The 25,045-nt window shown below is 39.1% G+C and overlaps 1 protein-coding gene and 1 long non-coding RNA gene across 3 annotated transcripts; one reads left to right on the top strand and one right to left on the bottom strand.

The window, feature by feature from the left end:
• Positions 1–1,796: 1,796 nt before the first annotated feature.
• Positions 1,797–23,998, bottom strand: ddhd1a (DDHD domain containing 1a). Of its 2 annotated transcripts, XM_040041489.1 has the most exons (14): positions 22,739–23,998; positions 21,318–21,494; positions 17,665–17,766; positions 14,530–14,658; positions 13,374–13,521; positions 9,543–9,652; positions 9,315–9,421; positions 8,965–9,227; positions 8,033–8,108; positions 7,651–7,800; positions 6,824–6,888; positions 6,551–6,723; positions 5,669–5,866; positions 1,797–4,764 (listed from the first exon to the last, which is right to left on the bottom strand). In XM_040041489.1, exons 1-14 carry the CDS (start codon positions 23,382–23,384, stop codon positions 4,580–4,582), a joined length of 2,529 nt encoding a protein of 842 aa, XP_039897423.1. In that variant the 5' UTR covers positions 23,385–23,998; the 3' UTR covers positions 1,797–4,579. The 2 variants fall into 2 exon arrangements, with proteins under 2 accessions (XP_039897423.1, XP_039897425.1); XM_040041491.1 differs by lacking the exon at positions 17,665–17,766 and having other exon boundaries at positions 22,739–23,997.
• On the top strand, positions 9,134–12,273 carry LOC120739645. Its single transcript, XR_005697264.1, has 3 exons — positions 9,134–9,244; positions 10,999–11,002; positions 12,262–12,273. It is a non-coding gene; the product is annotated as an uncharacterized LOC120739645 (long non-coding RNA).
• Positions 23,999–25,045: the final 1,047 nt, after the last annotated feature.

Raw genomic sequence — 25,045 nt, 5'->3', positions numbered from 1 at the left:
CATGTGTGAATGTGAGCTATATGTGCAAGCTGTTTTATTACAGCTTTGCTTTCTGGAATAAGAAATTCATCCGTTTCTGGTAGTGTTATTAGACATGCAGTTAAGATCTCAAGCTACCTTTTATGGCAATAGTGCTGCTGAGCCTTGCAGCAGCATCCAGGGATCTTTGGTTCTTTATTCATGGGAGTAAGTGGACAGAATAACAGGGAATTTTGGTTTCATCACTTTTCCAATGTGTTTTTCCAAAATCCCACTTTACTGATAGCCATAAATACTGTTATTTTCTTTAAGTGAACACTATTTCAGCCAGTCGATTAATATGAAGTGTGGAAATTAGCCAAGCAATGCAGATCCCTCTGTTCTTTGCTGACATTGAAACATTTGGCTGTAAAATTTGAGCCTGTGAAGAAAACTTCCTCACAAATATTTATTTTTATCTAATAGAAAATAATATACCAGAGCATAAGACGTAAAACTCCAGACAAGAAATCTAAAAAAGAAGAAATAGTTCAGTAGTGAATAAATAATCTTAATTAGATTATCCAATTCCACATCACATATTATCTTTTGTAAACTATATTTAACTGTCTCTAAACCACTAATTACACTGTATTAGAAACTAATTGAATTACAGAAGCATCACATGTTGAGTGCTGATAAATCATCAGTAACTGCAGAGAAAAGGGAACACTGGGAGCTTTTACACATGCTTTCTGTGAGGTGATCAAATGAAAACTTTGTGGGGGGGGGAATCAGAAAGTCAGCCATCTCCTTTCTCTCCAGAGCAGCAGAACAATACCCGCTCTCCAAGTGAGATGCAGTAAAGGGCCATGAATCATCAGTGTTTCTGGCTCTGTCTTCTGATGAACTCACTGAGCTCCAATCCTCCAGCTCAGGAATCTGGGCCTTCAGACTACGGTCGGCATCAAAGCGATTTATAACCGCTCTCCTTGCAGCTCCGACCCCCTCGTCAGTGTCTGGCAGTCGACCCATTGCCTTTTATAGGCTGTGTTTTAATTGCAGAGTAAACATTTGAGTCAGCCAGATGCAGAGCAGGAGAGTCAGATGGAGAGCTGGCTTGGCTGCTGGTGATGTGGATGAGGACAGAGGAGGTATAGTGGAGGAAGCGGAGCAGTGAAGGAGGTAAGGGTAGGAGGTAGCGGGGTGCTCAGGGATTCACATTTATTGGGGTTTTTTTGGCATTTGTGGTTGTAGATGGCTGTAGTACATTCCATTTTTCCTTAAAGGTATATAAGTGAACACAACAGAGCAGTCATGAATATATTTAAGCACATTAATACTGCCAAAAATAGCTCAACTAGGTAAGAGCAATAGATGGAAATGACTTAAGAGGAAGGACACTGGACAGCTGGTCACTGTGGTCCTGTTTTTTTGAGTATTATCATTAGATGACCAATGACTGACCTCTTGTGGTCAAACACAGAACAACAGGGCCTTTTGTGAGTCACCTCTAACTGGTCCCATCTGTGAGCCTCGCCTTTGCAGATGTTGCTAAACTGCATTAAACTCGCCCCCAGTGGAAGCCACGACAGCTTTAATACAATGCAGGCTATTCACAATCTATAAGTCGGCTTTGTTGTTCACTTCAGGGGGCGCCTCGGAAAGAATCTGGTCTGAGTTTCAGATGAACAAACGCTTCTTTTGTCCTCAGTCTGGAAATGAGAAATGAAAGCATCGTCCTCCTCCACAAAAAAAGTTTCCAATCTCAATATTTTCCTCTGATTATTAAAAGTAAAAAAGAAAGAAAGAAAAAAAAAAAAAGACAGTTAATGAAGTACTGATTACATCCAAATTGGAATACTTTATAAAAAGGACATTTATACAGTGTTTTGGATGGCAGTTAGAATCCAATACAGGCATGAGTTATTGCACAGCTCCTGGGACATTTCTCCAGATCACCATATCCCTCATCATCCCATTTCATTCAACACACCCACAGTTTAATGTACATCCATTTCCCCGAAAGCCATTTATAAAGGTCTTTAGTCTGTGGACACCTGTGCTAAACTGTTTAATTATGGCTTTAATCTGGTATTGACAAGAGTGTTGAACCTACAAAACATGTACAAGCAGACATTTCCCTGATACTTGTGGTATCTTTGACAAAAAATAAAAAAAATGTATTGTTGTCATTCAAAATGTTGTACATCAAAATCTCATACAGTGAAACTTACAGCATATTTTACCAAAATTATCTTTAATGCGCTCCAGTTTCTTGCCTGTGACACATTTGAAAATAAGCCTAAATATGAAAATGTGCAAATTTTCACACAAGTTTTAGAAACAATGTTATTGTTACAACTACGTATTTGCTGTGTTGAAACTCACAATGTTTGACTGAATGAATGCAAAGCAAGAACAGCACTGTGTATTTGAAATACATATCCAGATTGTTTTATGCATCGTAACAGACGGGAAGTAAAGAATAAATAAAAAGTCAAAAACGGGCTGTGTTAAAATAGTTTCTGTGCAATTTATAGCCCATGAATGTTCAAGAGCCACCAGATCAAATACAGTAACACTTAACTACCCCCCTCCCTTATTAGACCCAGCTTCTGCACTACTTCTTGGTTACCTATCAGGTGATCTCCACAAGGCAGCCTGGTTTAAGTCAGTAGGCCTTTGTACACAAAACACAGAAGTTAAAGAAACGACAGTCAGCGACAGCCCTTGTGTGGCACAGTAAAGCTGCAGCTTGCACCATAACAAATTCAAAAACAACTGATTACTACATTACAATAAGCAGAACACAAGTTAAAGTTGACAATGACAGAAAGGCTCGTCTGTCACATAAATATTTACGAGGACAGTTTCATTTCATAATCTACAGCAAATAAAATCTATTCATTAGAAAAGCCAAAAGCAATCACACGTTTTTAGTCAGAATAAAGTTTCTTAGATGTGTGTTGGCACGCAGCATTATTCTTGTCCCAACAATCCATTTACTATTAATTTGACACCATGCAAAGTGAGTAAGCACTAACTTGTGCTGAATCAGTACTTGGAATTATAGCTACAATAACCCCCATCAGTACTACTATTATATTTTTATATATAAAATTTAATGATTTTCCATCATTTGTCATCCTTCTTTTCTATTTCAACTGAATTTGTAAGTGAACGATCAAGCTAGCAAAGTGTGAACTGTGGACAAAAAAAGGCAAACAAGACATTTGTTTTTATAATGAAGGTAACGTTTAAAAATTAAATAATCTACTCTACTTTTTTAACTCCAGGCCAACCACAATTTTGCCTTAGCATTAATTGAGCAGGGCATCTAATAAAAGGTGACACATACAAGTTATTTGGCCACAAGCTCAAATCCCTTTTTTTTTTTCTGAGGTAACATCCAGTTTAAGATCCCCAAAGTGTCCGAAAGTTACTAGGAAAAAATATTTCTGTATTTGTTTTAAGTAAAAATACATCTAGTACCAATGATTCATCAATACAAAGCCACGCGGGCAAAAATCATCTCCATAAGTTATCCCCAAAATAGAAGCTTGTATTGAGGAGGAAATAGTGATATTGTTTCGAGTGAGTATGTAAGATTTAGATTTTAGACTATGGTTTAGATCTCTACACTGTAAGAAAATAAGTAAATACAATTTAGTCACTGTGTTTGTAAGACACATCTGCCCCCTTGGTACTGCACTATTTATCAGTGACGATTAAACACAAAGGAGAATGTTATACTCTATTTGTGCAGTATAAAACTAGTGTTTTACTTGGGCTTTATTTGGTGCACTCTATTTCAAGACTCAAATAATTGAAAATTTAAAAAAAATAGAGGGGGAAAAAAGTACCAAAATAATAATTATTATAATAATTTGCCAAAATAATATGATTTCATTATAATGCATTATGTGTCTTTTATGTGGGAAAGTAAAGAAATATTATATATTACACGTTGCCTTTGTTTGCTCCCATGGGTTTCTTAGCATGCAGTAGCTAAATATTCAACTTGAAGAAGAGAACTTTGCCAAAAATGTTCTTTTCTTTATGTTTGTGTGTGCGCGCGCATTTGTGTAACAGAGAAAAACAAACAAACAAAAATATCAGACATAACTTGACACCTTCGTGACTGAGGCTTAGTCAAATGTGCCCCAAAGTTTCAGACCGAGTCTGTAGCTGAGCAAATTGACTTAGGTATTGTTTTACATGAAATCGATGGACATGATAGACACAGTTCAGCTGTCGAAATTCACACTGGGAATGAAGTTAGAAGTCTCTTCCTCTGGGTGCAACAATCACCTATGCATCAGTGCTTTTGTTCCTAAATAAGAGTTCCTGGTCCACCGGATCCACCATCAGGGTAAGCAATTGTGCAGAACGTAAAAAACAAACAAAAAAGATGAAAAGTTTGGAAGAAAGTTCTGAGTCTGTAAGTAATGATTCCCAAGTATTAAAAGTGCTTGATTGGGAGCCAAACAAAGACAGGATTTTTTTAGTGTATTTAAGTTTGTAAGCAAGAAAAAGTAATGAACAAAGTCACTTTATGTGTCACAAGAGATGCTTTCACTCTTTCAGTGTTGTGTTCCGTTTTAAAAAGCATGCTGCCTCACTCTGGATCCGGGGTATCTGCTGGGTTAGAGGGTGTCGCCTTCTGTTTATATATGAAGGTCAACAAGAAGAGAGCTATGTCATGTGAGCACCAGTAGCTTGTGTGTGAGGTCACTGCTGACCAGTAGCGGCTCTCCACCAGACCCTCTCTGAGCTCAAAGTCAATGCGACGCTCAAGCTCCACTGCAAGACAGAAAAACAAATGAGTAAAAACAGGAAGTATCGAGACAAATGCATAATAATACATGATTAAAAACAGACACCACATGACATCAATAGCCTGCACATAAAAGATGTCCATAGCCACACTGACATCTAGTCGACCGAGCACGTAGTGAGTGAAAGTGTGAAACTGCCTGGAAACCAAGGGCACATCATGCTGATAGTAGTGCCTTGTTCATCACACAGCAGACATGCCCTAGATTACTCTGCTTTATCCAGTATCCATTAACTTCACTTACTACAAATAAAAAAATCATTTTTATTTAGTCTAAGGAGCTTGGAAAGAAAGTGACTGGACTTCATTACATTTCTTAAAAGACATATCACCTCTCATCCACGAAGCTTCTTCAGTTCTAAAAAGAACTACCATGACCCTGAAGACATCATTTTTATTTATGTATTTTTTCACATTTTCATATTTTTTGACTAAACTCATTAATATCACGAATCAAGAGAACAGTAGGTTTATTTTCATAGACATCTACTCTATCCTCCTCCTTTATGCAAAGAGCAGTCGCCCCCTGCTGGCTATGAGAAAGAATGCAGGTGTAGGCCATTTGTCACTTTCTCTGGAGGCTACAAACATCCTTTTCTTTTAAATAAAAACAAAAAACATTACTATATTACTACACTATACTATAACTATGTTACTGCATTATTTATTTATTTATCTTTAAATCTAATTTAATTAGATTTAATCTAATCTTGAGTACAGTGAACCTCAGTGCCATTTCAAAAACAAAATACTTAATAAGAAAGTTAACAGATGGATGTGGATGATATACTTTTTTGCCTTATTTACAAACAAAAAAAAAAAAAAAAAAAAAAAGAATATAAACATTACTCGAGGGATAAGTGAACTTACAGGATGTGTCAGCAGTGGGTGAGGTGGGTCGAGTCAACATAGAGAGGCCGTATGCTGACTGACTTTCTGTGCGCTTTTGCTCCTCTTCTTCAACACTTGCTCCACCCTCAAGTCCCAGAGACACTGAAGGCTGGCTGTTGGAGCGGGAAAAACGTGAGAAGAGGATTCCTCCAATGCCCTTTCCTATGCTTGCTGCTCCTGTAGTGTCGGAATAAGACAGTAGATAAAGGTAAAGTGCCTATATTATGATTTCAAAGTATAAATGCATTCATTATTATAAAAGGAGCATATTCCTCTCATTTCCACTTGATGGCACTGTGGAGCTAAAACTGTGATTTAAAAATTAAAAAAAAATAAAAATAAAAAATCTCATCTTACCTACATACAACGACCTCTTAGGATAAAATAGATTCATTAATTACAGAGTACAAATAGCACAGGGATTTTTTTCCCAGCTCTCACTCTGAGCACATAGTTGTCATCAGAAATTAAAAGAACAGTCAACAACCTGCACTGATCAGCGACAGTATTACGAACATAGACGAGTGAAGTGTATAAAATTATCTCAGTACAATGCAAAGTTCAGCTGGAAATCCTTGGATCCTCGCATTCACATGGCTATTAATTCAACAGCGAAAACTCACTTAAGCATTTTTTCAGACTAACACATCAATTACCTTTTACCACAGTAGTCTGTTCCTTCAGGTTCATCTAATCTTATCCTGAAGTAGTGAACAACCACAGACACTTTGATCCTGAACAGTCATTACTCTAAACTTCCTTACAGACTATTTTTAAATTCTTTCAAAGTGTATAACTGATGCTGGATAACAAACACTTGTAATAACATAAACACATGTGCTCAGTTTGTGTTGGACTTACCCAATATGCTGGCCTTGCCCAAATTAGTGATTGACTCCCCATAGTGCCTCCGGGGTAGGACAGGTGATGTACTGGGGCTGGGGATGCTTTCTGTATCCGACGTGGGATCTTTAACAGGGTTGAGAAAAGTAGGCCTGATCTCATCATAAGGTGTGGGGTTAGTGGCGCTACACCTGATGAATACACAGACCACAAATAGTCAGAGAATAATTACTTATAAAATATTAAGAGTCCATTCAAGGAATAGCAGGGTGATAAAATTCAGATTGTTACCAGTGTATCTGAACAGGTGCAATGTTGCTATAATGTTTCAAGATGAGTGGCTCCAATCTGTAGGCCTAAAAAGGCAGTAAAACAGGAGTTATTGACATTGCACAGTGGAAAAAACAAAAAACCTAAACTCTTCAGAACAAAGCGCGCTCTAAATTCATGCAGACAAAACTAAATCTTGACTTAAGCACAGTTACATTACATCCACCACATTTCATGTGCATTCAGAAAAAACGTGTGCTCACCAGCAGAGTTTAAGTTTGCTCTCACAGATAACTTTTATCCTTTAAGTGCACTTTCCCAGACACAGAGCAGCCAAAGTGTCAAGATGGACTGCTGTAGGACTGTATGTACATTGATCAACTTGAAATGTAACAATTTCATCAGCTAATATATTCACTTTAATAATTAATACAGCAAATGGAGGCCAATTCAGATTAATCGGAAGGGAAAAATGCACCTGCTATAAAAAAAAAAGCTTTATCATCACTCTGGGATTTTGGCTAGCTTAGCATTAGCATGCTGTCTGTGCAGATGCTTGCAAAGACCCAAAGTGCTGTTAGCAGCATAATGCCGATGTTTTTGCTCTGAATGTAAATAAAAATTAAAGTATCGTCCATATCCATGCTGTAAACTGCGCCACTAATTTCCTCCTCAGACACATGAACTGAAATCAGCTGTTTGTAGTGTAAATGGAACTGATAAGCCAACGCGATAGGTAAGCAGACCGATAATTCCAAGGAACTGAACTACTGGGAACCGGTTCTCGATTTCCTTTCCTGCTCATCTATAAAGGACAAGACAGTGATGGGTACAGTAAGAGTACTGACCACAGGGTCTGTGGGATGGAAGACATTGAAGAGCCTGCTACAGATTGAGGTGGGCAAGATGTGGTCTTGGTGGACACTGGTACCAGGGCGGATTCCTCTTAGTGCCAAAAATACTGCCAGAGGAGAACCCATGCAGAAGAAATTCTCTACCTGAGAAATGAAAGGTGCCAAGATTATTTACTGTAAATGTAGAAGTCTTTCGTATTTATACAGACAGGATTTATTTGTTGTGTAAATGCCACATTTAATTTCCGTTTTATTTCCTATATGGACATATATTCATTTATTTTTAGGAGTACAGAACATATTAGTTTAACACCTAAAAGTTTGTCAAAGATTCTTACACATTACAGTAGTGATATTTTACAAAGCAATATAGTACCTTAAATTTGAGGGCTGGGGGGGCTGAGGGTTTAGAGGCCTCAAGTGTGGCGAGTTGATTTTCCAGCTCTTGTAACCTGCAACAAGAAGCAAGTAAAGAAGCCCAAACTACACCTTATAAAGAAATTTGAAACTTCTAAACTCCAGCGTGAAAATCTCTTTCAATATTGATACCCATTGCCCCATTAACAAAAGAGGCCAGTCATCAAAAAGTCCCCTTTTCAGTCAGATCAATAAACCTTATTACAGCATTTTCTTGTCTTACAAAGTTAATGGTGCACACAATAATGGCACTGTGCACACAGCGTGATGGGCAGTGGCCAGCTGATGTATTACTCTGCAGCCCACACACACACACACACACACACACACAAACACACACACACACACACACAAAACAAACAAGCAAAAATAAAACTTTAAAATAGGGCACGAGAAGAGCAGCATGCAGCACATGGCGTATTTATTTTAAATAAATATATAACTGCTCACCCAACACACGCACGCACACACACAAAAATATTAGGCTTGATGTTAAATTTAAGGATATAAACTGAGTGACAGTAACACTGAGCCACTGATGTTATGGCATAGATGATTAAGGGAAACATTCGGAGTAAAGTAAAGTTCAATTAATCAGATTTTTGGAGGCAAAATAAACATTTAATTATGAGCTTTTCATTAAAATTCAGTATGAGTGGCTATTTTTTAAAAATATTTTAATAAACATGTTAAATTTAACCTATCTAATTCGACTACAAAGCTGAATTGGGGAGGGGGTTGCCATTAAAGTATCAAAACTCAATTCTCAAGGCTCCTTGACATTAACCGCTTTAAACTCATATCTTTTAGGATCCAAACAGACACAACTGAACTGAACACAACTATACATACAGCCCCTGAGAGTCATTAACCTACAAAGGAAAGCTCTACCTGTTCCTTGTTTGCCTCTGCTGCTCTAAAAGGTGCCTCTCTTCATAAGACATCCAGCGAAGGTCTAGGTCCTCCTCCACAACGCGATGCTCCTGCAAACAAAACCGCACGGGATCCCAGCCAGTAATGATGTCATACGCGATGACACAGCCAAGAGAGTGAGACACGATAGACACTTTGCCACCCTTTTTCTCGAAATCAGGGTTCCGTGAACAGAAAAGTGAGTAGAGCTTGTTCAGCTCCTCTGTTAGACCCTTGGTAATCTGGAGAGGGAGAGAATGTGAAATAATGAGAAGAGACGAAGGAGAGAGCACAAGGGACTCTAATTACTGAATCTGTATGACTCTTACTTCATCCCGGTAAAGAGGGCTGTTGTAATACATGATATCCATGGCACTGCTGTTGAGAAGGTCTCTCAGTCCTCTCACTTTGTCTGGTGTGATCGAGTCTACCGTATCTGCAGAAACATACCCACATCTGAGCACAAAAAAAAGAGCTAACGACAACAGACTATTGTTCATATATGCAGTCATCAAAAATGTATTTCTTCCACAAAAGACAACAACATGCATGCACACCTCCGTCCAGTGTGAGTTTGGAGCGCCACTCGACAGGCAGGAACTCCACATGTTCCTCATTGTGCTCTGAGAAATGTTTCTCCTCCATCTTCCTCACACCTTCCCGCAGCCTAAACATACAATACCAAAACAGCATATAATGTATTTAACAACAATATTGCAGATATACAACTGAAGGACTTAAGAGTGCATTTGGGAATATGCTGTTTAGTAACCATGTCATTGTCACTTTGTCTCAGGAGCAGTTTATTATAACGACAGATTCGAAGTCTAAATCTATATAGTCTTAGTCATACGACTGTCAGACAGAAAAGAATGATGCCCATTTTACTGATGCAGCTGCTTCCCTTGTGCAGCATGCATACAAAGGCTACACTGCTATTAGCCCTATATGGGACACCATTAGCTTGCAGGATACACTAAATACACAAAGAGAGAGGGGTGAGGCAGTTGTTGACATGGATAAATGGAGGTTGGGAGAGGCTTTTAAATGACTGCACTGTGAATAGAGCACCTAATGCAGGTTTTGACAGGACTTTCAGTGTAGGGGAAATGCTCAAAGGTCTGAGTGCTGCTTTACAGCTTTCCCAAGTTTTGTAAGGTTTTCCTTGCTTTTAGATTGGCTTTAATGAAGACAGTCAGGTTTGGCATTTGAGGATTAGCAGGTTTACACTGTCTGATTTTGTTTTAGGACATTGTAACTGGAACATCTCACCACAATTTGCTTCATCAATATACAGTGGGGCAAAAAAGTATTTAGTCAGCCACCGATTGTGCAAGTTCCCCCACTCAAAATGATGACAGAGGTCAGTAATTTGCACCAGAGGTACACTTCAACTGTGAGAGACAGAATGTGAAAAAAAAAAAAATCCATGAATTCACATGGTAGGATTTGTAAAGAATTTATTCGTAAATTAGGGTGGAAAATAAGTATTTGGTCACCTCAAACAAGGAAAATCTCTGGCTCTCACAGACCTGTAACGTCTTCTGTAAGAAGCTTTTCTGTCCCCCACTCGTTACCTGTATGAATGCCACCTGTTTGAACTCATCTGTATAAAAGACACCTGTCCACAGCCTCAAACAGTCAGACTCCAAACTCCGCCATGGCCAAGACCAAAGAGCTTTCGAAGGACACCAGGAAAAGTATTGTAGACCTGCACCAGACTGGGAAGAGTGAATCTACAATAGGCAAACAGCTTGGTGTGAAAAAATCAACTGTGGGAGCAATCATCAGAAAATGGAAGACATACAAGACCACTGATAATCTCCCTCGATCTGGGGCTCCACGCAAGATCTCATCCCGTGGGGTCAAAATGATCATGAGAACGGTGAGCAAAGATCCCAGAACCACACGGGGGGACCTGGTGAATGACCTGCAGAGAGCTGGGACCAAAGTAACAAAGGTCACCATCAGTAACACACTACAACGGCAGGGAATCAAATCCCGCAGTGCCAGACGTGTTCCGCTGCTGAAGCCAGTGCATGTCCAGGCCCGTCTGAAGTTTGCCAGAGAGCACATGGATGATACAGCAGAGGATTGGGAGAATGTCATGTGGTCAGATGAAACCAAAGTAGAACTTTTTGGTATAAACTCAACTCGTCGTGTTTGGAGGAAGAAGAATACTGAGTTGCATTCCAAGAACACCATACCTACTGTGAAGCATGGGGGTGGAAACATCATGCTATGGGGCTGTTTTTCTGCCAAGGGGACAGGACGACTGATCCGTGTTAAGGACAGAATGAATGGGGCCATGTATCGTGAGATTTTGAGCCAAAACCTCCTTCCATCAGTGAGAACTTTGAAGATGAAACGAGGCTGGGTCTTCCAACATGACAATGATCCAAAACACACCGCCCGGGCAACAAAGGAGTGGCTCCGTAAGAAGCATTTGAAAGTCCTGGAGTGGCCTAGCCAGTCTCCAAACCTCAACCCCATAGAAAATCTGTGGCGGGAGTTGAAAGTCCGTGTTGCTCGGCGACAGCCCCAAGACATCACTGCTCTCGAGAAGATCTGCATGGAGGAATGGGCCAAAATACCAGCTACTGTGTGTGCAAACCTGGTAAAGACCTATAGTAAACGTTTGACCTCTGTTATTGCCAACAAAGGTTATGTTACAAAGTATTGAGTTGTATTTTTGTTATTGACCAAATACTTATTTTCCACCCTAATTTACGAATAAATTCTTTACAAATCCTACCATGTGGATTCATGGATTTTTTTTTCACATTCTGTCTCTCACAGTTGAAGTGTACCTCTGGTGCAAATTACTGACCTCTGTCATCATTTTAGGTGGGGGAACTTGCACAATCGGTGGCTGACTAAATACTTTTTTGCCCCACTGTACACGTAAGAGACTGAAAAGACAAATACCTAATATTACTTCAGGTAAAAAGAAGCAACCAAAAATCAAACAAATACATCAAGTTTTCAGGATGATTGTTTCTCTTGGCTGAGAAAGTGTGTGCGCTATAATCTACATGAAGATAGAAGAAATGTTTACAGTATCTTTACAGTAAACATTTACATTGCAGCTTGACTCTGTGTACTTTATCTGCTTTAACTCCTTAGTTTGTGACACAGTGACAGTTCTGCACAAGTGTAATTAAAGCTTCCACACCTATGGTCCAGGGCTATTTCAGTTATTCCTTTAGATAAAAACAGACATATGAAAGGACTGCATCTAGCTTAAGCAACATATGATCAATACTGTATACACAGCTGAACTCCAGTAAGTTTAAAAGAGAAACTGATGCTGTGATAACTTACTTTATCAGATTTCTATAGACAGAAGTGTCTATTGTGCACTGTCATTTTAAGCTCTACATAATTTACAATTTTCTAAGTTCCTCATAACAAGATGTAACTTTTGAAAGACAAAAGAAACTCAGTAGGTTTATTCAAGTAAAGTATCAACACAGCATCAAGCTGACTGTTTTGTTTTTATGTGTCGAGTGCTCTATAGAAGATCCAAATAAAAGAGATACATCTTCCCACTGGCATGAAATCTGGACAGATGAAGGTTATATAACCAATGAGTATATAAAACACTGAGACAGAATGGCACGACTTGATTAGGAACTGATTAGGACTGGAAACATGGGCAAAAACTGTAACCACATTTTTGCCTATGTTTCCAGTCCTGGAAACAGCTGGTTTTATTCTGCAACATGAATCCTGTCATTTTTCTTTACTTACTTTTATAGAACTGCATTTCCCTGTTCTGTTGTGTCTATGTGTGTTATTTTTAAGGTTTGGTACACTGTGTGATCACACATTAACAACGCAAGTGTAAATTAACAGAACGGCATGAGCAGACCAAGAGTGAGAAAGATGGGTAGAGAAAATCAGGCAGGAGAAGAAAACAGAGTCTGCAGGAGTGGAGGGGGGAAAACTGAATGATTTAGTGGATACTGTTGCATGAGCAGTGCTTCAGTTATGCACTCTGACACTTCAGAAATGCACTAGCTACATAATTGGCAACAAAAGAAGACAGACAGGTATGTGTCAGGTTTATGTCAAATCCATCATATCACATTACAAAAAAACCACAACAAAACGATGTAAGCTTAGTTAGGAGCACAGAAACGTTAACACACAGAGAAACTATGAATCTATGAAAGAGGAACAAGAAGTGAGACTGTTTGTGTTTAGCAGAGAGAACATGAACTGTGACAGTTCCAACATTACACCACAGTATGTCCCAGGAAGACTTTTCTTACAATGCCTTTGACTTCATCTATACTAGGTTTTAATTTTATTCCGGATTCCATTGGAATGAAATTGAAAGTACTGCTATCATAAAAAGAACAAACATACAGGTATCAACTCACATTCCAGTGTTTTTAATAATGCGCCCCTGGTCCATCTTCTGTCCAATGCCATGAACCACAAAGACAATGTGCGTAGTCTGAGGGGGTCTGTCCTCGGGTGAGGCCTCCTCAACATAACCCCGATGGAGCCGCGTACCGCTGCTTGAGGCTAAAAGACAAGTAAGGACGGGGTTGGAGTTTCATTTTACAAAAGCAAGCTTTAAAAAGAAAAAACCCCCCAGCTATTTAAACTTAGTGTTTTCTGTAGAACATTATTTAAAAACACATTACAACTATGTTCACCAGAAAGCTATAAAAAGCTGCAGTGATGGAGTCCAAAGAGGCCAGTAGGTGAAACCTGGGAACCCTGCTGTGATTGTGGCTGCCAATGTGTCAATGGGGCCAAGTGTGTCACCTTATTTAGAATCTATAATCTAGTCTAGTCATGTGTTACACAGCAGGGTAATAGAATCTACTGGACTGCTGCCTGGTTAGCACTAAATGAACATCTCAGGTAAAATTGAAATAACCAGGTCCATTTTGTCCAATAACCTGAAAGCAGGAGACATTAATGTGCTGTAGGGCTTGAAGACTGTAGATCAGAATAGAGTCATCCATCCGGATCAAACATCAATTGCTTTTTGTTATCTTTTCAGTAGCACATGGGCCCTTTAAGCACTTGGCAGATGGACACAGAGTGACCTCCTGGGCTAATCCAGTTAGGACACTGCGTTTAAATACCTGATGCAAACTACAAATGCATTAATATACAGGTCGTTGTGTGCACTGGACGCTTGTTCAAGCTCACGAAATAGGAAATCAATTCGATTTTCTGACTAAACACTTGGCTTCACACATTTTATAGGCATATCCTTAGCAAAGAGGATAAACTTTATTGAAATAAATTTTTTCTCCACCTATGCAAGTGTGCATGTCGAAATCTGTAAGGCTTGAGTCAGTTACTTCATGCTAACCTTTAGCAGATATGCTTACCATAACAATGTGTTAGCAAGCTAGTGTCGGCTGAATACCACACAGTAGAACACATGCAAGTAAAGTCAAGGGATCCTAGTAATTGTAGTTTGAAATCATTTAAGCAGATATGATGGGTTTCTGTACCGTGCTTTCATCAGAAATGCTAGTAAATAAATAAAGGAAACCTTAAGTGGTTACAGACCTTTGGAGAAGCCCAGTTTCTGGGTGACTGTTCTTGCAATTTTGGAAGTTGTGGCATCGCTGTAGAGGTAGATCTCGTCCACGCTGTGCCAATCCACATGTGATCGACTCAGCTTTAGACTATGGATGGCTGCAGGGGGCAGTGAGAGAGAGGAGTGAGTACATGAACAGCATGAACAGTTAGAGGAAAGACAGGACACAAGGAGATTGTTTTTTTTTTTTTCTTTTTTGGGGGGGGGGGGGGGGGGGGATAGAAGGAAAACTTAGGTAACAGGAAAAATCAAAATAAATCAAATTTACAAAGCAGTAATTAGGAATGTGGTGCAAATTAGCAAAAGTAGGAACAAACTAGTCTAACGGCTTGATAAAATGCAGCACAGAGCATTGATCTGCAGACAGAAAAACACATCAAACCAACACAAATTATGTTTGCAGATTTCAGCTCTGGCTTGTTGCCCTCCTTGTGCATCATCAGCTGAAGATATATTTGGTACTGATATCTACATTTAGTTCTCTTACTGTTATTTTTTTTCCCTCCTGGTTCTCAATTCAAAGTGTAATGCAGTGACTAGAGCAAGTAAGAGCAGAGGTAGACTAGAGAGCAGGCACCATTTGCTACAGAAGCTAAGAGCAATAGGTGAGACTGGTTCACTCAACAGTTATTTATGTCTCTGTCCTTTAAGTGCATTGTGCAATCAAATTAATTTGAACAAGACTGGTGGAAAACTCATGCACTGGTCCAGTGCACAGTCTATTGTCTGGTTCACACACTATTGTACAGCAGCTGAAGGTCACATTTCTTCACATTGCTCGGAACCAAACTGGGAATTAAAACCCTTAAGAACAAAAAAGTATAGTACTTGGAAAAATGCCATTTTCCAGATTGTGTTCTCTAGTTTCAAACTCTTTAATATGGTCACACAAACCCTGGGGAAAAAATGGAACTGAATTACTATTACGCAGAGAATCTAATTTCTTAAAGTTTAAATGCAGTTTTTACTTAATAACAGAGTACTGAAAAAAATGAACATGTGTCACAACTATGCATCATTTCCATATTTTTATTAATTAAACATTCCTAACAAAATGGAAAGATAAATAGTAAATAAGACATCTGTCAATAAATTTGAGAATTTATCAGCTCCTTCTAATACACCTGAATTTAAAATGTGCTGATGCATCTGTTAAACTCGTCTACTGTTGCTTGGCAGGATACTTTCACTGTGGGTAGGTTTGCTTTATGGGTAATGTGATGACAAGCCCTTATTAAACTGTACTAAAGACCTGTTCACTTTGAATGTAACCAGTCCCAAGCTGAATGAATGCCTCTAAGAAATGAGGATAACTTGTAGAGATTGAAAAAAGAAATGTTTGTTGAAAAGAACAGGCAAAGTGACAGGTTGTCACTTTTATTTGGCAGATAAAAAATAGTTTGTTGTGACATTCTTTCCATTTGAGGCAATTCTTAGAAAGTTTTCTCTGTCACATATATTTCCGGTCATTTTAAAACTGCATCACCAAATACTGACAGTAATCAACATGAAAGGGAAACGAGCAGTTCTTCTTAGAAGAGCGCCTTTTGCCAACCAGGCTGGTTTCATCTCAAACAGACTCCTTACCTCATATCTCTGTACTCAGAAGACACCATACAGGTGAAAAGGAGGGTGGCATTTGCTATAAGAGCTGCACAGTTCTAAACAAACTAGTTTGAGGCCAACTCAAACTGTTGAGACTTATCTGTAGCCAAATCCACAGTAAAACAGGAGATAATAACAGGAAAAAACTAGGAAGTATGCCTAACTTCTCCACTTTACTGGTTTTATTAATATCAAAAGTTTGAGTGAAAATTGTTGACTGATGTTTAGTGCTGTAAAATAACACTTCCTGTTTTACAGTGAAAGGCAGCAGGTAAGGAAATGAAGGTAAAAGAGGAGGGGATCAAAATGTACACAGGGACAGACAGACAACCCAAAAAAAAGAACTCACTGAGCTAGATCTCTAACAGCCTGTCAAGAATTACCAAGAAACACAGGATGAGAGTATTTGTTATACAGGGATGGGCAAGGAGTGAAGGAACTGGGGAAACTCTTGAAGAAAGAAACTTCATGTATGCAAGAATCTCAAATCTGGAGAGAGGTAAAAAATAAATAATGGGAATAAGAATAAAAGGCAAAATTGAAATAAAATGAAATAAACTGGCCTGGGACTGTGACATTTGTTCCTGACGAAAAGTTTCAACTTTTTTCTTGACTATGTCTTGACAAAAATAACATTCCTTTCATCCAGGGCCACCTCAGAGCAGCAAAGACAATCCAATTTTCATGTAATATAGCAGCTAGGCTTTAGATCGGCTGCTTCGGATTTACTAGAAGATGAGGACACAGACCCCTGGACTTCTCTATAAATCCAGAACTAGGACAGTGATGGACTTGAAAGAAGCTGTTAAGGGTTATAATAGTAACTGTTCATAAATGGCTTCTCTGTTTGGCTCATCAATTGTGCTTGGCTCTCAACAAAGAGCTTTGTTCATGGCCCTTAAAGTGGGAGCTTATGATGGTGGTTCATTAATGGTACAGTCATACTGCCAGAGGACTGAGATAAAGAGAGCAAAGAAAGAGTGAGTAAGAAATGGAGAGGAAAGGAGTTTTTTCGTTTTTGTTTTTGTTTTGTTTTTTAAAGACAGCAGAAGCCTTCAAAAGGCTTTTTTGAAGACTAGCTTATTTATTCCATGTCTACTGGCATTAGGGATCTTGCTCTGGTAGTTGAGTGAACCCTGTTGTCTACTCACTATTCCAGCAAGGAGATGAAAGACACATATGCAGGATTCCCCAAAAAGCAGCAATGCTAACAACTATAGCACAAAACTCTAAGTATATGCACAAAGGAAGATGTTCTAGCAACTAGGCCCAGTTAAGGCTGCAGCACAGAAAGCAGCCTAAATTCCCTTTAAAACAACTGCTAACTGAGCCTAGGTCTAGTTTTTAAATAGTCAAATTATTTCAAAAGTTTGAACCACACAAGAAAGAAAACTCAAGTTTCAAAGAGACCAAGCTGCTATAAGAAGGGGATACAAGCTAGATCTAATACACCAGATTTTTTTAGGGGGAAGAAAAAATAAAATTGTATTTTACAGTACCTTGGCAGCGTTTGCGCTTGTGACATGTAGGTTTAGTACTCGTCTGATATCCACTCCATTTGAACAGAAAAGGGAGGTAGAAAGGGGGCAGGTGGGAGAGAACTAACAACCAACAGTGAGTGAGTAATGGCCATTACCCTGGTGTCACACAGACTACTGCTGTCATCACTCTTGAACAAGTAGCTCTATCAAGTAGTGCTGCAGTCAGGTTACCACTTTAACCAGGACAGACTAAGAGTCTGCGCTGGTTACCGCAGTGACCTGGTGGCTATAGGAAATGTCCTGATACAACGCGAACTTATTGTGAGTCTTCAGGCCGAAAATGCAGCACTGTTTGACATGTGCTATAGACGACATTTTTACACTTATCAAAGAAGTACAGAGAATATCTACACATGGCATGACTCTGACTATACAGGCTACAAATCCCCATTATTTCTTTTTGTTTACGTGTACTACATAAGTTCATGTCTAACAGCATTAACAGTACTTATTTTTCCATTTCACTTAATGAATAATTCATACGTTCCTATTTATAACCATTTTGAGGAGGTGATGCTGAAACCAACCTACTGACTACATTTTTACAAAGAGCTCTGAATAAGTATCTGGAAGATTATCTCCAATGCCTCTCTTACCTGGAGGAGCACAGATTAGAAGATGTATTTCTTTCCACTGTGAATAATCTAATTGCTTTCTATATGATTTAATTAGTTAGAGATAAGTAGGTGTTTTAGTTTAATTGCAAGCGCTTAGAAGTGGTGAGAATGAGGATAATTTACTGCCATATCTTATTGGACGACTGATCTAATTTCATTTTCTCCTTCAATAAATGAGTGTCAGCTTGTGAAAACAACCATGTAAAACCACACACATATGTCAACTGTTCGATAGAAACGAAAACTTGGTTATTCATAATATTTTATCATGACTGGGTAATTTTTTCTCTATTGATTTTATTACTAAATTTATGCTAGTATTTTAATTAGTAAGAAAAATGCTACGTGACAAAATCAGTTCCACAAACATGTAGGCTTTCTCAAATTTGTTAATCAAATCAGCAAGTGCACAAGACATGTCTCACTAAAACATTCAATCAAAGACAACACAGACATCAGACTTGCAAATACTGGTAGAGGTGAAAAGCTGTGGAGGACAGAACTGCTGAGTGTATGGGAGGGTTTTGTTATAAAAGCTACCAGTAATGTGCATTTGGGCATTACAGCACTGATGGATCCATTCATAACTAAGTGGTTCCTTATGATTGAGATACCGAGTATGAGAGGAAGCAGTCCAAACAGGTCACAGTGAACTGATAACCTTCATCTGTTCTGCATCATATAATATAAAACTATCTTTGCAGATAAGATAAAACAAATCCCTTTACCAACTCTTTGTTACAGTAGGCTGTGAATGTAAACACTGTAAAACTGACTCTTCCTGCCAAATGACTTCTTTGTTTGTATCCTAAGCACAAGTCAGTACCATACATCTGTCAAATGTACGCTATGTTATTAAGTGTGAATTTTCTGTTTCTTTTAAGTATGTATCAGTCATCAATTATCCCATGGTGTTCCTACACTCTGGTGTTTAATAAAATGTAGCAGAATATGCAGCACACAAACTAACTTATGAGGCTTGCCTACGTCAAACGACACACACTGCATTGCTCAAAGATGACACAGTGTCCAGCCTGCACGCTTTGTTTTTTCCCTGACGTCTTTTAAGGCTGACATACTGGACACGCCCTATAGTTTTTACTACTGGCTTACACCAGTGATCACCATCTGCGATTCCTGTCAGCTTAAGACTCAAATGACAGCAGGCACTCTTTGAAGAAAGTGTCAAACGGTAACAATAAAAAAAAATAATAATAGGGGGTGACGCCATTGTTTAATTTTCTATAACAGTAAAAATCACAATGAATCTTCACTTCATAAAACACACCATATCACGCATGGGTGACACATCAGATTTAACTCTTCCTTGTTTATTATTTAAGAAGAACCAGCAGAAGCAGTATATCAGCCCATATTTTGCACTTGCACCACACTGATGACAATGTACCTGCAGAGCATACTGGTATGCCTACCATGTCTTCTGCTGCACTAACCTTTAGTCTAGGCTAGGGAACACAATAAAATAGTAGCAATAGGTAAAGGAGACAGTGATATCTTGGGGAATGTATTTACTGCAGTACTGTCAGGGATTGCTGCCTTATTGAATGACGCATTTATAGATCGTGGTGCTAGCCCTTAATGTTGTCAGGGCTTCAAATGATTAGTTTCAAGATAAAACATATTTCTTTAAAAGCTGCCTGAAGGAGGAACTCAAACAAGGTGAATTATCAGGAGCTACCATTCACTTTCCCTTCATGCTTTTACAAATATAAGAGGAAAATACTTTTTTTTTCCCCCCATGCAGATCTTGAACGTTGCCAAGATACGCACTACATGAATGCACATGCAAATGATGGTTCTTTAGGTTTTATTAACATATATATCTTACGTATGGCTTTCAAAGGGTGAGTAGGTTATTCTCCCTTGCAATAGTACATTAGACAAGTTAAAGTCTTATGATCTGCGCATTGAGTAATGGAGAGTCTGCCAAGTGTCACAAAACCAATTTGTGTGGCCTTGTACATTATTTCTCTCACCTTGCAAATAACTGGACTTTGAGCCTTCTTTCCACTAAGACTTTATACACTTGCATCCATATACTTCTAAATCTCTTAGCGTCCGTATACACAATGCGTGTCAAACATGAGCGACTTTATATCGTTTTCTCTTATATGTCTTGAGATTAAATAAAAATTGAAGAAAAATAGTGACATGTAATGTCACTAAGATTGAAGCAAGGTATGCAATGTAGTACACAAGTCCCAGATTACCTTGGTGATATTGTGAGTCTTGTTTTTACAATAAAGACTAAACTTTTCCCACCATCTTTATCAGCTGCTGCATGCTTTTCTCTCTGCCTTTTGCTCTATTTATCACACACCCACACACTTATCACCAGTGAAGGTCCTGTAGATCTGGCTGCGTAAAGGAGACTGCTGAATCAAAGAACCCCTTTCTTATTGCCTTTCACAGCTAAATGCTGCTACATTTTGCTTGAGCCAGCCCTCAGAGGAGGACCAGCCAGAACGTACGAGTTGCACCTGCTATATACTAGAAGGGTGACATGACAAAACCTACACCCACATGAATGGACACACCTGCCTCATTCATTTCAACTGAACGTGCATCTACACTAGCAATTTTGAGCTGTCTCAAAATTGCTCATTTATGACTCTGGTTACTTTTATTCTAGTTTCACTGTTTCACAGATTTGGTGCGTTTTTCACTGACTTACTTTTTAAAGGAATTTATAACCAGCAATGGCTATGAGAGCATTTAATCTTCTCACTTGCATTCGCAGTCATCAGTAGATGCATTGGAAGGTTATTACTCAACGACATTCTGGCTATTGCAACAATCAGCATCAGATTAAGCTATGATCTAGTTAATAAGTTCATTTACTGTGTTAGTTATAAGAATGGATGCTTCAGTGCTGTGTTCTTTAACGCATTTTTGTCTTTAAACGCTTTATATTACAGAATTTACTGCACCAAGGTTAAGGCTGTCCTGCCCTTGCCCTTCCCCAGAGCTCACCATCTTTACTATCAATGGTCCTGGGAACCAAATCCATCTCAAAGGTATCCTGCACGTGTTGCCCACGGAAATGGTTAAGGTGCTCCCGTTCGATGAGGTCGCTTTCGTCTTCATCTAATGGCAACCAAGTACCATCGATAAACCACTGGCCTCTCATCACTGGGATATGGTCTTGTTCTGTAGGACAACAGCCATTATCTAGTATCAAATCCAAAACAAAACAAATAGCTCCTGCATGGATGGGAATCATGGAATTTCAATTTTTGGCAAGGAATAAATGTATTGTTTTATTTAGCAAGTAGAAATGAAAGTAAGTCGGTTTCTGGAAACTGAATCCTTTCGTTGTAACTCAACAAGTCTGACAAATCCTGGGGGGCAAAGTCTCAGTGGTTAATGCAGAGAGGCCATGTTTGATTACAGTCTTGAGTGACATCATTAAGTAATTCTCTGGTGGTGAATAAGAGTGTAGGATCTTAAATTAGGCTGCCTTAGAAAGAGAACTTCTCTCTCTCTCTACAGAGTGAGCCTGTTCAAAGTCTGTCTATTTCTATTTAAAGACAAAGTGTTCTAAAGCTAATGTAGACACATAGACTGACAGTAGGTACAGTTCAGTCAAGTAAGTTTGTTAGGCTTGTTGGCAATATGCCAAACTAAAGCTAAGAACTATTTAACACAACCTTGATTTTTATTTTTTTATTTTCTAAATATTCTGATGTTTTCTATCTTATAGTATATCAATGACCTTTATACATGTTCCGTTGTGTAAACTAATCTCTCACTTGTGAACTGATATGCTTTGGATGACTATTCAAACGTCCTCCTTTAGTATCTATTTCACATTCTTAACTGTTAACGTAGCCGTCAGACCACACTGAAAGAGTACAGAGAGGGTCTCAATACATCCACAGCATCAACAACTGTGAAAATAACCTCTTCTGTAAATGTCATTTGAAATTAAGCTTCAAAAGACCCAGTTAGCCATGAACCCTATTCATTCAGGTCAGGTTTTCCGAAGCTCTATAGCAACTGCCTTCCTTTGTTCCCTGCTTTTTCCTGGAAATATCCATGAATTAGTTAATGCAGATCAGCTGAGCTCAATACACTGACATCCAGAAAAAAAGGCCAGATGAAGTACTTAGCTTGCAAGAAAAAAAAAAAAAAAGACAACTATACAGTCTACAGTAAAAGTCTACAGAAAATGTATACTCAGCTACAGGTTTAACATTTAAACTAGAACATTTTACAGAACAGTATGAAGTGTTTTGGCAGCTAATATATTGCAGATCTCTGTAGTTTTCATAACATCTACGTGAGGTTTGACTAATAGAAGTTGTGTTTCTTATTCTCTACCAGGAGCTACTTTACATGTGACTGATGCAGAGGTGATTTAATTTGGGTTGCATTGGGGTGATTATACTTACGTTTCCAGTAGACAGGATAGCATTGTCTCTGTATTATATCAACCTGATAGAGTCCTCCTCGCACACACACTGACTCTACATTGAGTTCAATGCTTTCAGCGTCCCTCTCATCAGAGGACACGGTGGATGTGTCCAAGGACCCGCGGCCTCCGTGCACACTGCTGGTCCTCGTTTCTGCTGGCACTGCACCGTTCATCCCTGTGCTCTCCAGCTCTCTAGAGCCGCTCTCCTCCTCTCCTCCACTGGCCTGGGGGCATGCTGCACCGGGGTTCAGCTCGCAGTATTTCCGAAACATTAGCTCAATATTAAGTGAATCGTGGCCCAAAAAGGGCTTCCAAGTTTTTTTGTCCTCTTTGTAAAACCACCGCACTTCCTCCGGACCGAGCTCCGTGACCACCTCGTTGAATCTATGTCTGGAGCTGTTGGATCTAGATCTCTTTCTTCTCTCGAACAGAGGACCGGTGTTATTCCCATAGTTGTCATACTCAGGAGAGCTGCTGCTGAGGTAGTCTTCCTGGGAGTTCAGATCCAACACCAGACCGCCTTGAGCGCTGTGATGTCTGGCGTGTAAAAGCGGCAGCTGCCCTTCCAGTCCCGACTGGACTGAGGACATCCCAGCCTGCAGTGTTTCATCGTCGAGACTCATCTCGTGACAGCACGAAAACACATCGCTTCTCAAAACCCACTCTTTGTTGCCGGTAGTGTCAGCGCTGACCTTTTAGTATAAAAAGAGCTTAATTGAGGGATTTTGGTTGTAATGTTGATGCTGCTCATAACTATCCAAGAAACCCGACCTCAGCGCTGTGCTCACTGCACCTTCAGAAAGCGGTTACTGCTCCGCGGCAGCTATCGTCAGGCTTCATATTAGTCCAAAAATGAAACTTTCATAAAGAAACACGCCTAGACCAACTTCCATCACATTTCCTGAGCGCACCACAGCTGTCGCTACATCACCTTGTTAGCCCAGCTTGCTAGCTGGCTAAGCTAATACCGGCTGGAGAACTCGGAGAATTGCGTATTAGCGAATCTGCAGCGATAAAACGAGAAACTAGTTTTCTTGTCCTTTAAGTGAAATAAAAACATGTCAAACCACTTTCCTGTTATCGACTTGCTGTAAGGCTGCTTGACAAGAGTAAATATTACCGTCACTATACTTTGAGTGTTCCGGGTCACTGTGGAATTTCCGATTCATTCGTTGACAAACAAATCTCGCATAGTGCGCTAGCATGCGTGTGCTTGACAGCAGGTCACGAGATTCATGAACGCGCACGTAGAAACTGTGACAACATTACGTCACTCCGCCCTCTGTTTAAAAACTGAATTGTTCTTATCGTGCACTAGATGGAGATAGAAACCTATAATAGCCGTTGGGCACGAGTCTATTGCAATGATCGTGACAATGCTCTAATTCCCACTAGATGACAGTAAAGACTTGTTCATTTTAAAGAGATTCCTAATATCACCGCTTTAGGAACTGTTTAAGGAACTGCAAGTTTACACTTTCAAAACACATTTCTATACACAATTAACTATTATAGGGACATATTAATAGAAACAGTTGACAGTGTTGAAGGCCCTTTAAAAGCATATGTCTGACACATATGACACATTAATGCAAAAAAAAAAAAATCATATATAGATGTTCAAATGACTTGAGATCTGGTGACTGAAAAGGACATAGCAGGTCACCTAATTTTAAGATCCATCAGACTATTCTGTACCCCCCTCGTGCCTTGTGGATGGGGCCATTGTTATCCTGAAAGAGGACCATCGGGTCATCACTCTGAACAAGTCTATGCTAATTTACACTGACTCTGAGTTCAGATGTTGCCTTATTTGTTGTCTGTGCAAAATATAGGTTAATAAAGTAATTACAACAAAAATGGTGCCTGCTGACTGCCTTTCAGTCATCAGATCTCTAGTCATTTGAACACCTATATATGATTTTTTTTTTTTTTTTTTTTTTGCATCAATGTGTCCACAGCTATCTCCACCACCATCTTCAAAATAATGCATGTGGGAATATCTTTTAGAGGTATGGTGTTCATATCTCTTTTTAATAATATAAAGTATCAGTGATCCTGACCTTTGACCATCAGTTCTAATCACTTCATCCCTGAGTTCAAGTCAGTCTTAAAGCTAAATGTATCTAATCAGAAATCTTGGTACCATGCTGTTAGTTTAGTTTTTTGTTTTTTTGTTTTTTTTTAAATTTAGCTGCATTCTTTTTCTTTAAAAAAACAAACAAACAGATATCACACTGATGAGAATGAGATGAATGCACAAGGCCTCTGGCCACATCTGTTA

This window comes from Simochromis diagramma, unplaced genomic scaffold, assembly GCF_900408965.1.
Source record: "Simochromis diagramma unplaced genomic scaffold, fSimDia1.1 OVJJ01000304.1, whole genome shotgun sequence".
Classification (NCBI taxonomy): Eukaryota; Metazoa; Chordata; class Actinopteri; order Cichliformes; family Cichlidae; genus Simochromis; species Simochromis diagramma.
This window is presented reverse-complemented; position numbering and strand designations above follow the sequence as displayed.

Excerpts from the sequence above, each read along its gene's own strand:
- ddhd1a (XM_040041489.1), bottom strand. The coding sequence starts at position 23,384 with ATGAGTCTCGACGATGAAACACTGCAGGCTGGGATGTCCTCAGTCCAG. Across the intron at positions 6,889-7,650 it reads TCCATCCCACAGACCCTGTG|GCCTACAGATTGGAGCCACT; the intron begins GTCAGTACTCTT and ends CTGCCTTTTTAG. Across the intron at positions 4,765-5,668 it reads ACCCACTGCTGACACATCCT|TGGAGCTTGAGCGTCGCATT; the intron begins GTAAGTTCACTT and ends TCTGTCTTGCAG.